The sequence below is a fragment of the Mytilus edulis genome, chromosome 1, assembly GCF_963676685.1.
Source record: "Mytilus edulis chromosome 1, xbMytEdul2.2, whole genome shotgun sequence".
Classification (NCBI taxonomy): domain Eukaryota; kingdom Metazoa; phylum Mollusca; class Bivalvia; order Mytilida; family Mytilidae; genus Mytilus; species Mytilus edulis.
Genome location: NC_092344.1, coordinates 104,548,918 through 104,564,064, shown reverse-complemented (window position 1 = coordinate 104,564,064; position 15,147 = coordinate 104,548,918). Strand labels below are relative to the sequence as shown.

Below are 15,147 nucleotides of genomic sequence, written 5' to 3'. Positions count from 1 at the left end.
ATTCTTATGTGCCTGTCAAAGCCAAGAGGCTACAATTTAATTGATGTGGCTGGTTGCTGTCATTTATAGTTATTGTTTGCCTTTTGTATTTAGGATTACTAAACGGCGATTGGTTTTCTCATTTAAATTATTTCACATTTAGCCATGCAAAAGTCTTTAATAGTTATTCGATCCGGGATTTGTTCATTGTTGAAGTTCTCATATTTTCTACCTTTGGTCTCTGGTGGATACATGACTGTTTATGTGGTTCATAAGAGTTTCTCGTTTCTCGTTTTTTATATATATTAGACCGTTCGTCTTCCCGTTTGAATGTTTTTTACACTAGTATTTTTGGGAACCTTTATAGCTTGCTGTTCGGTGTGAGTCTAAGCTCAGTGTTGAAGACCGTACCTTGACCTATAATGGTTTACTTTTATAAATTGTGACTTGGATGGAGAGTTGTCTCATTGTCACTCGTACAACAGCTATGTCTACTAATTGACAATCGTATCTTATTCTTATAATATACGTGGTACGATACACAAAAAGAAAATCCTATCGCTTTAAATACAAGAGAGGCGGGGGTTATCAAAGTGATATATAAACTTAGAAGTCGTTTACAAACTGACATATTGATGACAAAAAACGACAGTAAACAAAAGTCAACACTGAGCAATACTAACCACACCATTGACCGGCACATCTTCATGAACAGTTTGTTATAATTTAACTAATGAATGATCATCCTCTGGTTTTGAACTTATAGTTAACGTAACGTGAAAACTTTGTTTATGCATCATACAAAAAAATTCCTGGAAATAAAACGATTGGAACAACTATCCAACAGAGGCCAAAGAAAGTGTGTAGTGGGTATATAAGCAACGTAAGATCACTGTGCGAACAAACCAAACCTATGTAGTATGCTTTAGGGGCTCCAGATTCACAAACTTTAATGCGTTTCCCTCGGTTTTAGTTTGTTATCCCGATTTTGTTTTTTGTCCATGGATTTATGAGTTTTGAACAGCGGTATACTACTGTTGCCTTATTTGAAACAAAAGAGGAGGAAACGGCTTGAGAATGGCTCAGCCGCTGATTGAATCTTGAAGATAACATTGCCGATCTCTCACATAACTATCATTGAAGACGACTTGGCACCAAATGTTTTTCTTTCTATTAGCAACATGACTGGTACTATTAATGACAAACACATATTTATCCGTTTCCATGGCATATATATGAGTGCATTAATACGGAGATCGTTTTGTCCAATTTGTCGATCTCTTGTATTGCTTACTCTTCAGTTTTCTCGTTCAGCTCTAACTGTAAAGATTTCCCCTGATGTTGCTTAAATCATAGTTTTCTCGTGTTTCTTTTTTCTACATGTATAGTTGTCTTGTGTTATTTAATCTTCAGTTATCTTTGTAATACTTTGTCGGGAGAGGCGCGCTTATAGATCTAACAACAAAGTGTTTGAATGTTGAGAGGCAGCAAGTGGACTTTATAGAATTTCAGGGGTTCGTACTTGGTCCATTCCGAGGTAAAATATCTTCTCTACTAAACACGCCCTCGTCAAGTTTCTGTCGATGCATATAGGCTGCCTGTCCTGTATAAGATTATGGAAATGAAGAATGCCATGATCATTCTATTTCAATTTGATAACTGAATGAATATCATGAAATATTTGCCACTAAACTGAACAAATAACAAATAGTCATCAAATCAAATCTTATTCAGACTACTGCAACATATGTAAATGTCTAAAGAATTGTAAAAATTAAATTGAAACATTATTGATGTGTAGTTAAATATTCAAATCTGCATTCTCTGAAAATCCTTCTGGCAAAGTATACCTCTATCAGTTTATTGATATCCAGGGCACGATTTGTCTCGGTTGCCTGACTAATATATTTTAAATGTCAAATGGAAATCGGTGTATAAGTTGTAATTTCATATGTTCTAATGAAATATAGACTATTAAACATCACAAACTGGGTAACAAAAAAAAAAGGAAAGGATATGGACAAATATCCATGCGCCTTTCATATAAAAAAAGAAGATGTGGTATGATTGCCAATGAGACAACTATCCACAAAAGACCAAAATGACTGACACAGACATTAACAAATCACATATTTTTATAAATTTCGTTTTCTCAGTTTATTACTTTCAATATATTTTATCTATGAAGGTCACCAATTTAATTTAAAAAAGTATTTGTATCAAGTTCAACTATATAGTGGACATAATAATTTCAAAAGTCAGTTATTTGTACATGAAGCACTGGAAGCATTTCTGTATAATGTGATATTTATGTAAATGAGATTACCCTCCTGGAAGTCAATTATCAAACACTCTTTTTTGTATTACTATATAATAGTGAGATTATTTACTTACCATATTATTTTTTTTAGCATGCGAATTTAAAACTGAAAAAAACTTTGCCCTCCCAAATAAAGTCATTATGAAGGCCTTTTACTACATAATGATGATTTTTTCAGAATTTTTCCCATATGTTTAAGGGTATTGCTAAGATCACTTTGGAATGCCGAAAAAAGAACAAAAATATTAAAATGTCAATTTTATGGAAAAAAAATGTCTGTGGAATAGGTACCAAGGACGTATATTATATGTTAGTTATACGTCCTTGTAGGTACGTAGTTGTCATTTATTCTCTAATTTTGCATTTTGGCATTAGTATGTATTTGATTTTGAGTTGCCTCCCTTACGCATGCCAATTTCAACAAATATTGTAGTTAATTGAAGATTTTTATTCTTCAAGTTTGTGCCATTCATAAAAGCAATGGTCGAGCCCATGTTCCGAGCTCAAAATTATCTGAATCGACCGATCTAATCATTTTGTAGAAAACGTCGACAAATTTGACAATATAACTTCCGGTAGAATTAGAGGTGCGACTATTAGTCATATTTCCGGTTATTCTCGTCATGTCAACAAAAGTCTGTTAATATTCCGATGGCTTTTTATCCGTCATCAGCTGATACAGATGATTCTTTTGATTTTCTTTTTAAAATTGTGTTGATAGGTGATGCAGGAGTTGGTAAAACATGTGTAGTTCAGCGTTTTAAGTCAGGAACATACGTTGAAAAGCATGGGAGTACCATAGGTGTTGATTTCACAATGAAAACATTAAAAGTTGATGGGAAATTAGTGAAGGTTAATACCTCTTCACACATAAAATTCCGTAAAATTAATCTTGTTGAATTTGTTGTTAAAATTACTTTAAGGTTTATCCACAGGGCGCATATTATAGATGTTTTGGGGTAGAAATATATGACAGTCCACTGGTATGCATTATACTGTTAATAGCCGATCCGCAGCGGTAGGTCTTTTCACCACCGAACACCGACATACACTACCGAACACCGCCGAACACCCCAAAAGTTTATTATTTTGTCGTTTATCGTTATCAATGTGAATTAAATATAATATTCAAGTTATTAATTCAACAAATCAGAAGATTAAAAGTCCAGATATCTACAGAAAACAAACAAAGAGTCTTATAACACCCCACTTTTTGAACTCTGCTGACCCTCATGGACACCTCAAATATACTTTTTTTCCATTTTTTCTTCTTCTAACTCTTCTATAAAATAGTTGTACCAATAATAATAAAAAGAAAAATATCAAAATCTAACCAATTAACAGAGATCTAGGATACTTGAACTGATTACTAGTTATGAATCTATTTGAATTTTATAACACACACAATGTAATCGGAAATGTTGAATCGGGAGACGTTTTTCCTTATATTGATTTTCGATTTTAACATAAAAATGATGCCAATAAAATCGAAAAATTAATTAAATTATATGTAATTTAATTCATTTTATCGTTTTATTGTATAATATTGAAGTTTTTCTTAGTGGTTGGTGGTTTTTCAGGTGTTCGGTGGTGAAAAGACCCACCGGATCTGCAGAGGTGCATGTATCATAGATGTTTTTGGGCGGAGATATATTCCAGTCGACTGGTATGCGTTATACATTGGATTAATATCTGCTAGATCCACTCTTAACACAATGTAAAACAAAATGTAAAAGGCATACCAGTAAGTGGGATATATTTAGATCCGCGATAAACACAATGTACATGTACAATGCATACCAGTCGACTGGTATATATTTCCATATTAAAACTCGAATGGAAACACAACAGTCATAACAATTACAGATTTAAGATCAAGTTAAAAATGCCATATATAGGTTGTTCTGACATTACAGAAGAAAATATGTTTGGTTAAATACAATGTACTAGTAATAGTTTTCTTTTCTGTGGGTGGTATATGTACATTTATCAATAAAATGTTCTTTAATAAAATTGAGAATGGAAATGGGGAATGTGTCAAAGAGACAACAACCCGACCAAATAAAAAACAACAACAGCAGAGGATCACCAACATGGTTTAACTTTCCACTGTATCAAGTGTTGACACAGCAGTTCTGTTCAGTGTATCCAGTCATTTCTATTAACTTGATTAATAATGTACTGTCTATGGATTTTTGTCGTTCGACTTTTGTTGAAAAAGCTGGACATTTTTAGTGATGCTCTGTTCAGTGTATCCAGTCATTTCTATTAACTTGATTAATAATGTACTGTCTATGGATTTTTGTCGTTCGACTTTTGTTGAAAAAGCTGGACATAGTGATCCTACATGAATTTTTGAAATTTTAATAACTTTCTTAAACTATCATGGAATTGTACCAAACTAGGACAAAAGCTTGTTTATGATCATAAGATAGTATCTAGAAGTAAATTTAAAAAAAATGCTGTTTTTCCGTATTTTACTTATTAATGGACTTAGTTTTTCTGCCAGGAAACATTACATTAACTCTGTGGTTAAAGTTTTAAAAAATTTAATATTAATAAATGATGTTGCGGACAACAGTTTTTTTTCTCCATTAAATCATTCTAAATTTAAATACATATGACCCTCTTTATTTCAATTTGGCAGATAGTTCAAGGTGTCTTCTGCTCGTAAAGATCCAAGTCGTCAGATTACCACTATCCTGGATTGTACCAAACTAGGATAGAAGCTTGTTTATGACTAAAAGCTTGTATATATAGAAGGGAAATTAGTTAAAATTTTGTTCCTGTTTTTCCATATTTTTCTTATAATAGATGGACTTAGTTTTTCTTCCAGTTAACCTTACTTACATTTAGTTTTTCTTCCAGTTAACCTTACATACATGCTGTTTGCAGTTAAAGTTTTTAAAACATTTATTAGATTCATAAACTATTCCAGATTTTTTCCAAACCTAGACAGAAGCTTCTTACAATGAAAAGATAGTAGCGAGATAAATATTTTTATTAATTTTTTTCCACATTTTTGTTGAGGCTGTGATTAATACTTTAACAGCAATAATAGGCAAGACACTGGGTTTCGCGGAACCCTTACATATTTTTAATTTAATACAAATATTTTATTTTATTATAAATTGTTTTGACAATATATATAAACATGATGTATAATTTCCAGCTTCAAATCTGGGATACTGCTGGCCAGGAGAGATTTCGGACTATCACACAAAGCTATTACAGAAGTGCCAATGGTGTTATATTAGCTTATGACATTACAAGAAGAGAATCTTTTGAAGATCTACCTCGATGGTTAGAAGATGTCAAACGATATGCTGGTGGTAGTATAGTTCAGTGTTTGATAGGTAAGCATCTTTTTGTTATTAGGGGCAAGACTTTAGTACATTGTATTAAAGGAAGTAGCTGTTGAGTAAATGCCAGCAATGATGAGACAGCAACCCAACAAATCAGTTCACCATAAAAACATAATTCAGTCAACATATGGTCTTTAAAAATAATGTTCATGTTTTATGGATTTTTAAGAGGGAGTAGTGACTTCTCCTTCCATGAGAGAGTTGGGAGAAGTGATATTCCATTACTGATTCGTTTGCATAGTGTTTTCGTGAACATCATGAATAGAAAATAGTTTTAATTGTGTAGTAAAAAATATACAACCAGTCCAACAATCAATCAATCTATTAATATAAAAAAATAAAGAAACATTGATGGCTTAGGACAGGCTTGTAAGGGTAATGTTTTGTTTTGTGTGTAGTTTCATGTTTTAAAATATCAACTGTGTATAAATATGATAAACAGGTTAAATTTATATTGTAAATGAAAACTTTTCCTTCTTTACAGGTAACAAAAGAGACTTGGAACATTTAAGAGAGGTGAATACTTCTGAAGCTAAAAATTTTGCTCAACAACATAACATGATTGATGTGATTGAAACAAGTGCTAAAGAAAATACAAATGTGGAACAAGTCTTTTTAGAAATGGCTACAGTAAGTTTTAACCTTAAACATGTTAAGTTGTTTTAATTTGGTACCTGGTCCTACCTGTAATTGTGGAGTATCACTATCAAATAAATGAAGATTGGTCGCAGATGGAGAGTTGTCTCATTGACAATAATACCACATCTTCTTATTTCCTACAGTAAGTGATAACCTTTAAGAAGACTTTATTGTTTAATTTGGGTACATGTACCTGGTCCTACCTGTAATTGTAGAATTATATTTATATATCTATAAATAATAAAAAGAAAAAAATGATAATTGGTCCCTGGTGAAGTGTTGTCTCATTGGTAATTATACCACATCTTATTATTTTAATAATCATACTCATAGATAGACCTTTTGAAAGTTGTGAAAATTTATTTTTAAGTGATTTAGTACCCTTTAAAAATAATAAGATGAGTTTGATAATCAATGAGACAACTCTCCACCAGAGATAAAATGCCATGGAAATTAGCAAAAGGAGGGACGAAAGATACCAAAGGGACAGTCAACTATAGCAACTATAGGTTACAGTACGGCTTTTAACAATGAGCAAATCCCATATCCCATACTAATGTAAAACAATACGATTTATGTACAAAGCAATAAACAAAAACATATATATGATATATGGCTCCTAACTTTGGACCTGGGACATTTGTGCAAAAGTACAACATAAGAACAAACTATAAAAATCAATTAAAAAGTGTGTAACTCATCAGATTAATACAGAGCACAAAATAATTTACGAAAATCACAAAAGATACAAAGTACAGACACAAATGTATGAGGATACTCACAGATACTGACAACTAGCAAAGCCCATAACAACTACATGTAGTTTACATAAATTTATCTTGTTCATACCCATGTAACATCTATACCAAACTATTAAATCAACATTATTATTACTTAATTTTTATCTTCAGGAATTAAAGAGAAGAATTGGTGGAGATTCAGGATTGGCCAGTTCAAAGTCTGGTGGAATTAGTCTCAATACACAAACAGTTGGTGGAGGTGGTTCATCTTGTTGTTAAAAGCTTTACAGAAGATTATTGTTATTTAATCATGTTGATTGTGCATATGAAGAATGCCTGTATAAATAGTTCAACATATGAATTATTATAAGTTGTGTATGCATGAGGTATGATAGTTTTTTTCTTACAAATCTTTCAAGTAAATTTTTCCCAAAATGGGACCATAAGTGTAATTGGTGTCAGATGCTGTTGTGATGTCTTCTTATTTTATCAAGTTGTGGGTTAAATGTTTGTAGTTGTATTGTTAAAGGAATGTTGTTTTACTTTACACTAGAACAGATGTTAAAGAAATGGCCAGGTATTATTAAAAAAAAAAATATCATTGAACGTTTATCTTTTGATTTTATATTACTATTTTGAATTCTGGTCCTTCAATTATATAAAGAATTAAAGATAAATTACTGTAAAATAATAAATTCAAAATACTTTGCTAGGTTTTGTTTGTTTGTGTCTTATTCCTGTCTCTTATCTTCCATTTAAATGGATGAAATATTTCATGATCTTATCTTAATACTGAAATTAGCCAAAAAATAAACCCTACACAAAATTAATAGATTTCAATGCATATTTTTGTATTTTAGTTGACACATAATTTGATAGTGCAAATGAAATGAACTTCCTCTAGAACATGTACTGGAAATGCTACATATAATTTCATGAGAATGCTCATGGAAAATATAACCACAATCCACACTCCTTGGTATGTAATCTGATACTTTCAATGATGATTTTAAATTTAGTTTAACTAGAAAAAAATGCTTTAACTACATAAGCAAACTGTTATGAATTAGATTTTAAAAAATCCAGTTTTTGTTCAGAACATATTGGTGCTTTTTTTTTTTTAAATTTTTTCAGGGCAACAAGATGTATAACCCAGTAATAAATTTTTGTGAGAATGACATTACTGTCTATTTAATAAATGATACAGTTTTTAATTACGATAGAAAAAAATTCTCCAGAAAAATTATTTCACTATGAAGTTTATTATTATTATTAAAGTTAAAGAGTTGAAACAGACTTGTCAGTCAGTATTGGGATAACCATGTTTATAGAATAGATTTGTATTTAGAAATAGTTAGCTTTTGATAAATGTTTGTTGTTTATCTGAATTAGATTTTTTAATCAAAGCTATAAACTTTTTTGGCTGTCAAACTTAAGTGCAATATTGTTCTATAATATATATATAAATAAGATATATTTATGCTTTGATATTAAGCATTTTCAAAATATAATTATTTTTACTGAATGTGCTAGTCGGTTGTATTTTACTATTTAAATGAAATTATGCTAGTTAAATTGTTACAAATGTGTTGTTATGGTCAGACTGATTTTCAGATTGAAAGTTATATTCGCTAGCCTTTAATACATATTTTATGAAAACAGTTGAACTGGGTTATTTTTTGTGTCTCTTAAAAAGCTATATCATCTATCCTACTAGAACATGGTCAGATACTGTTAGATTTTATATTTATATCAGGGACCATGAAATGAAACTGTTATCAAATGTACGTTTTTTTCCATATCATTATTGATATTTATGTACAAATGTGAGAATAAAAATGGATTATTGTTTAACTTTTAACTTTTCAAACTTCATTTCTTTGGGTCAGTTTTTTGTCACAATATTTATATCTATAAAAAGTATGAGGAAAAATATTTAATATTAATCGAAGGAAAGCTTCTTGAATGATGTACTGAATTTGGTAGCTGCGAAAACGTAGCTCTTAAGGTCCTTTTAATGATTTTTGATATTTGCGGACCGTTTTCGCAGCTTCTGAATTTGGTATACTATTCCCCTAAAAACTGCCATATGCACTGCCAATTGACATCATCTCTGATATCTTGAAAGGCCCATTAAAAATATCCTTTGCCAAACATTTAAGAAATAATGAATGTATAATTCATTTAATTATAAAAAATACTTTTGATTATTACATAGATACTGCTATACCTAGAGTAATTATTTTCTTGCAAGTTTTGGGTATGTTTTAATGCATGTTCACATATGGGTAACTCATGTACTTTTCTGCTAGCCTTAAACACCTCATGAAAACATGTAGAACATCATAAAAAAAACTATAGAACTTATCAACTTTATTAATTTGTATGATTATTTATGTCAAACTATTTTCAATTTGGAGTCTTTCAATTCCTGCTTTGACCTTGATCTTTGACTTTCAGACATCAAAATGAAAAGGGGGTCTTCCTTACTGCAAGGGACATTATCAAACTCATTTAAAAAAATCAATTTTAGAAATAAGGGGACATAGACTGTCTTAATTTTATATCTAAATACTTTGTGCTACTTGTATTACATTTCCATTTTGTCAAATGCATTGATTTTATTATGCCCCACCTACGATAGTAGAGGGGCATTATGTTTTCTGGTCTGTGCGTCTGTTCGTCCGTCCGTCTGTTCGTTCGTTCGTCCGTCCGTCTGTCCCGCTTCAGGTTAAAGTTTTTGGTCAAGGTAGTTTTTGATGAAGTTGAAGTCCAATCGACTTCAAACTTAGTATACATGTTCCCTATGATATGATTTTTAAAATTTTAATGCCAAATTAGAGGGTTTACCCCAATTTCACGGTCCACTGAACATAGAAAATGATAGTGCGAGTGGGGCATTCGTGTACTGGGGACACATTCTTGTTTAAATTTATATGAAAACATTAGTTAATCATTTACCATAAATTATCAATAAACTTCATGATTTTATCAGTAACCATCGATTTTAAGTAAATTCTTCAATACATATATTAATTGTAAGATGAAACCCATGTCTTTCAGTGTCATGTGAGTTTGATACTTAATTCATGTGAGTTTTGTTTCACATAGTTTTTGAAAGTCAAAAGAGTAGTCACATGTGATAACTTCCTCTTTGGCACAATAAACAGTAGTGGCTTGAGTTGTGTAGAGGGTCAAGTCCAGATAAACAGATTACTGTAATCTTGAGATACATGTTTGGACCAAAGTTTGAACAGCTCAGGGCTTATCAATCTGCTGTCCACATTTATTTGTTTCTGAATGTGTATTGTGTAGTAATTTTTGTATCTATCATTGTAGTTTGATTGTACTCTCCAAATACACCTTATCGCTATTTGTCCGCCATTACTGGATATCACACAGGTTCCCGTAAAATTTTGACGTCATAAAACAAAATATCTGACGCCACAATGGATAAGTGATTGTTGTATGCGTCAAAAGTTCAAGCGGCCCGGGTCAACCGGGATAAGCGATAAGGTGTATTAAATCCGATAATGATATATGCAGAAGGGGCTTGTCCCCCTCCCCTTTTGTGGGATAAATTTGGTTGATTATTTAGGGAATTCCTGAAGCATGAATGAAGCAGGCCTCTTAATAGGCAGTCAATGGGCACCCCCATAGAAATTTCTGGATCCGCTACTGATATGCAATTTTTTTTATTTTTTTTGGAATTACACTTTAATAGTAAATGACTTTAGTTTGAGTCATAATCATTACACAGTTTAGCTAATTCTGGATTTCACTCTTCCCTTTTATAAATTTAAGAATTTAATATCTCATTGTAGATAGTTTCATTCTAGATCTGCAGACAATTTGACTGTATAGAAATAGCTCAATAGATTTTAAATCATGACAAAATCCATGGAAATATATGTAAAATGTCTTCCATTTCAACATAGTATTTCTTGATGTTTTTACAAATAAACAAGACATATGCATAATAAGTATATTCTTACATAACAGAGTTTTGTATATATTGATATGTATTCTTCTTAACTTTGTAATTATACATGTGACAAGTTTTCATTCTATTACATTTTTTATCAACTTCAAACTTTTGAAAATATCACCACTATGGATTTAGTTTACTTGTGTATTTTATCTGGTCCTTTGGTAGTTTATGTTTTTTTTTATCTAGAATTATTTAGATAATCATTTTGAGTAAAACTAATAATATTTTGAAAAAGACAGAAATTGTGTTACAGACAGTGCAATTTGTTCCTTATATAATTATGCATTTATATACTAGTATATCATTCAGTTTTATCACATCACTTCTGAAAAACAATTTTTTTACCCCTTTTAGCATGTTTAGCTTTCTTCTGTTTGTCATCTTCTAAGAAATAAGAAAGCTAATATTACAGAAATTGTAACTGAATGGAAAGTTTTGACACTATTCTTGATCTAAAAGTCAACCACAAAAGCCAGTAATTTATTTAAAACTATATATATTTATTGTGTGTGTGTAAGAGATCTCAATTTGAATCTTGGTGAAAAAAATCCAAGACTTAAGCCACTGTTTTTAGGATATAAACTATCTCATTCTGCTGATGGTTCTGAAAGAGTAAAGTAGATAAATATTCCAACACAATAATTTATGCTACTTTTTATCTCAAACTTTACATGTAAAAGTTATTTATTATAAGATTTAGAATTTTGGTGTTGTCAGATCAGAAATCCATGATGTCTATCAAAATAAATGCTTTTAAAACTTTTTTTATAAACTGTATCATAATTAAAAATTTATGATGTTTTAAACAGATGTGAAATTGGCCCTATAAGTTTTTGCCATTGGACATTAATCGAGCAAAAATCAATCATGAGATAATAGAACCTTGTTTAATATGATATTTTGAGCTGATCAGCCATATAAACTCAATGCTAATTCAGAAGGTTAACATAAGATCGGCCTTATTATGATTAGATATATTTTTTATAGACTTAATGATATATGTTTACCTAAAATCTATAAAAGATTGCAGTATTATATTCTATTTTGTCTCTTTGAATGTATTTCTATTTAACTTACATAATTTATTGTTTTTTTTGTGGTAGTTAGACAAATTTTGTTCTGGTCTGTGAAACTAGAGATTTTTGTTTAGTTTATATTTATGGAAATATAATGATCATGTTTGTTTTGTATAGTGAGTGAGACAATGGTAATAAAAAGAAACTTCATTTTTTTTTATTATAAATATCAATTACAAATAAGTTTTAGATTTCCTAACATCTTTTGTTAGTATATAAGTGCAATTTAGATTAAATCAAATGCAAATTCAGGTCTTCATAGTTTAAAGAACACTAAATACAGTAAATGTGTATTTAAGTTCATGGTTACACATATGTAATTTATGTTACTTTACAATGATTATTTTTATTTTTGTTTTTGTTCTACTTGAAATATGAATGATTATAAAAGGTATTTGATTATACCCCAAAATAAAAATGAATATAAATTTTACTGTACTGAGAGAAGTCTTGTTTAATGTGTTGTTGGTTTGCTGTTGATATCATACAACTAGCGTCTCTTTTTATTCATACATATTTAATACTAGACAATAAAAACATCATGTCAAACATTCAACCATTTAAAAAAAATTGAGGATTTACACATATTGTGGTTGCCCAAGAACAATAATTCATTCAAATCAATTTATTATATGTTGGTTCTTTATGTTATGTGACCTGGAAGTTGATTACTTTTTTGTCATTTGTCATTAGGTCTATGGTGGAGAATTTTCTCATTGGAAATGATTTTTTTATTTTTAAATTGAAATAATAGTTTGGAACATTTTTAGTGCTTTTGGAAAATATTGCTGACTTATAGTTTGCCGTTAAAAAAACCACAAACGGGTTCTTCCAAACTGTTGATTTAGGTAATGTCCTGAGAGTGTGGTAAATCTGTCTCATGGGTCGTCATTTTTAAAGTTCAATTCAAACCAGATGTGACTATGTAATCATCCAGCGAACACGTTGCATCACACCTACTTTCCAAGGGTTATACTGTTATGAGAAATTTGGCTAGGTAGCTTTCTTGAGAAAAATTGATGTTAAAGATGATACACATTTGCTAGTTTGAAGCTTTTAATTGTAATCCATTAGCTGAAGTATGGCTTTGTATTCACCGTAGTTTGGTCTAATCAGTCATCTTTTTTACCTTGTACAAGGTTTTTACTAAATCTACGCAATACTCGCGATCTGTAATTTTGCAATCGGTTTTAAAATCGTAAACATTAGAGTCATGAAAACATGCGACAGCCAGAAAAGTTAAACTCTTTATAAAATAAAATTGAGAATGGAAATGGGGAATGTGTCAAAGAGACAACAACCCGACCAAATAAAAAACAACAGCAGAGGGTCACCAACAGGTCTTCAATGTAGCGAGAAATTCCCGCACACGGAGACGTCCTTCAACTGGTCCCTAAACAAACATATACTAGTCCAGTGATAATGAACGCCATACTAATTTCCAAATTGTACACAAGAAACTAAAATTAAAATAATACAAGACTAACAAAGGCCAGAGGCTCCTGACTTGGGACAGGCGCAAAAATGCGGCGGGGTTAAACATGTTTGTGAAATCTCAACCCTCCCCCTATACCTCTAATCAATGTAGAAAAGTAAACGCATAACAATACGCACATTAAAATTCAGTTCAAGAGAAGTCCGAGTCTGATGTCAGAAGATGTAACCAAAGAAAATAAACAAAATGACAATAATACATAAATAACAACAGACTACTAGCAGTTAACTGACATGCCAGCTCCAGACTTCAATATAACTGACTAAAAGATTATGAATTCATCATATGAACATCAGGCACAATCCTTCCCGTTAGGGGTTTAGTATCATACCATCATAACATATATGAGAAGAACATAACCCGTGTCATGCCAACAACTGTTTTTTTTTTAGAATAAATGTGTTTAGTTCCGATGCAAAGATCTTATCAGTGACTCAATATTAACGCCAAAATATGCAATCTTTAATGACTTGACAACAGTATCGTAATTTTATCCCTTCTTAATAAGTCTATTCAAAGGTTTTGTAAGTTTCTGAGGTGAATACTGACACATTTGTGCTTTATAAAGAATATTTCCATAAAAAAATGGATGTGAAATACCTGAACGTATTAGAAGTCTGCATGTTGAGCTATATTTACGAATGATGTCTTTATACCGATGATAAAATTTAGTAAATGTTTTGACTAGTTTGTGATATCGAAAACCCTGGTGTAATAATTTTTCAGTAATACATAAATTTCTCTCGTTAAAATCTAAAACATTATTACATACACGAGCGAATCGTACAAGTTGAGATATGTAAACACCGTAAGATGGTGACAAGGGAACGTCACCATCTAAAAACGGATAATCAACGATAGGAAATGAAAAATCATCCCTTTTATCATAAATTTTAGTATTCAGCTTTCCATTAGTGATATAGATATCAAGATCGAGAAAAGGGCAGTGGTCATTGTGAGTATTAGCTTTATTTAAAGTAAGTTCAACAGGATAAATTTCATTAATATACATACTGAAGTCGTCATTATTGAGAGCCAAAATATCATCCAAATATCTAAAAGTATTATTAAATTTGTTTATCAGATGTTGTTTCGATGGGTCTTTGCTTGTTTTTGTCATGAATTGTAACTCATAACAATACAAAAACAGGTCCGCAATAAGTGGTGCACAGTTAGTCCCCATTGGAATTCCGATAATCTGACGATATACGGAATCCCCAAAGCGAACAAAAATGTTATCTAGTAAAAATTCAAGGGCATATATAGTATCAAAGCATGTCCAATTAACATAGTTTTTTTGTTTATTGCTACTAAAAATGACCTAAAAGAGTTTGAACATATATATTCACATTCTGATTTTTTGAATGCCCATTTAATTAGGTGTGTGATTTTTTTCTTAATGAGAATGTGAGGCAATGTGGTATACAGGGTAGAAAAATCAAAACTTTGAACAAATTCAAAATCACCAATATAAGCATGCAATTTATCAAGTACTTCCAACGAGTTCTTGACACTCCAAAAGTAATTTATTCCACTATTTTC

At 30.9% G+C, this 15,147-nt stretch overlaps 1 protein-coding gene across 1 annotated transcript; it reads left to right on the top strand.

Moving 5' to 3' along the window:
- The first annotated feature begins 2,901 nt into the window (after positions 1 to 2,901).
- On the top strand, positions 2,902 to 12,543 carry LOC139498902 (ras-related protein Rab-43-like). The gene is made up of 4 exons (XM_071287495.1): positions 2,902 to 3,151; positions 5,472 to 5,655; positions 6,149 to 6,294; positions 7,215 to 12,543. The coding sequence occupies exons 1-4, from the start codon at positions 2,951 to 2,953 to the stop codon at positions 7,320 to 7,322; spliced, it is 639 nt and encodes a 212-aa protein (XP_071143596.1). The 5' UTR covers positions 2,902 to 2,950; the 3' UTR covers positions 7,323 to 12,543.
- The last annotated feature ends 2,604 nt before the right edge of the window (positions 12,544 to 15,147 follow it).

Coding starts and splice junctions, on each gene's coding strand:
- LOC139498902 (XM_071287495.1), top strand. CDS start 2,951: ATGGCTTTTTATCCGTCATCAGCTGATACAGATGATTCTTTTGATTTT. Junction 3,152..5,471: donor TTGATGGGAAATTAGTGAAG/GTTAATACCTCT, acceptor TATAATTTCCAG/CTTCAAATCTGGGATACTGC. Junction 5,656..6,148: donor TATAGTTCAGTGTTTGATAG/GTAAGCATCTTT, acceptor CCTTCTTTACAG/GTAACAAAAGAGACTTGGAA.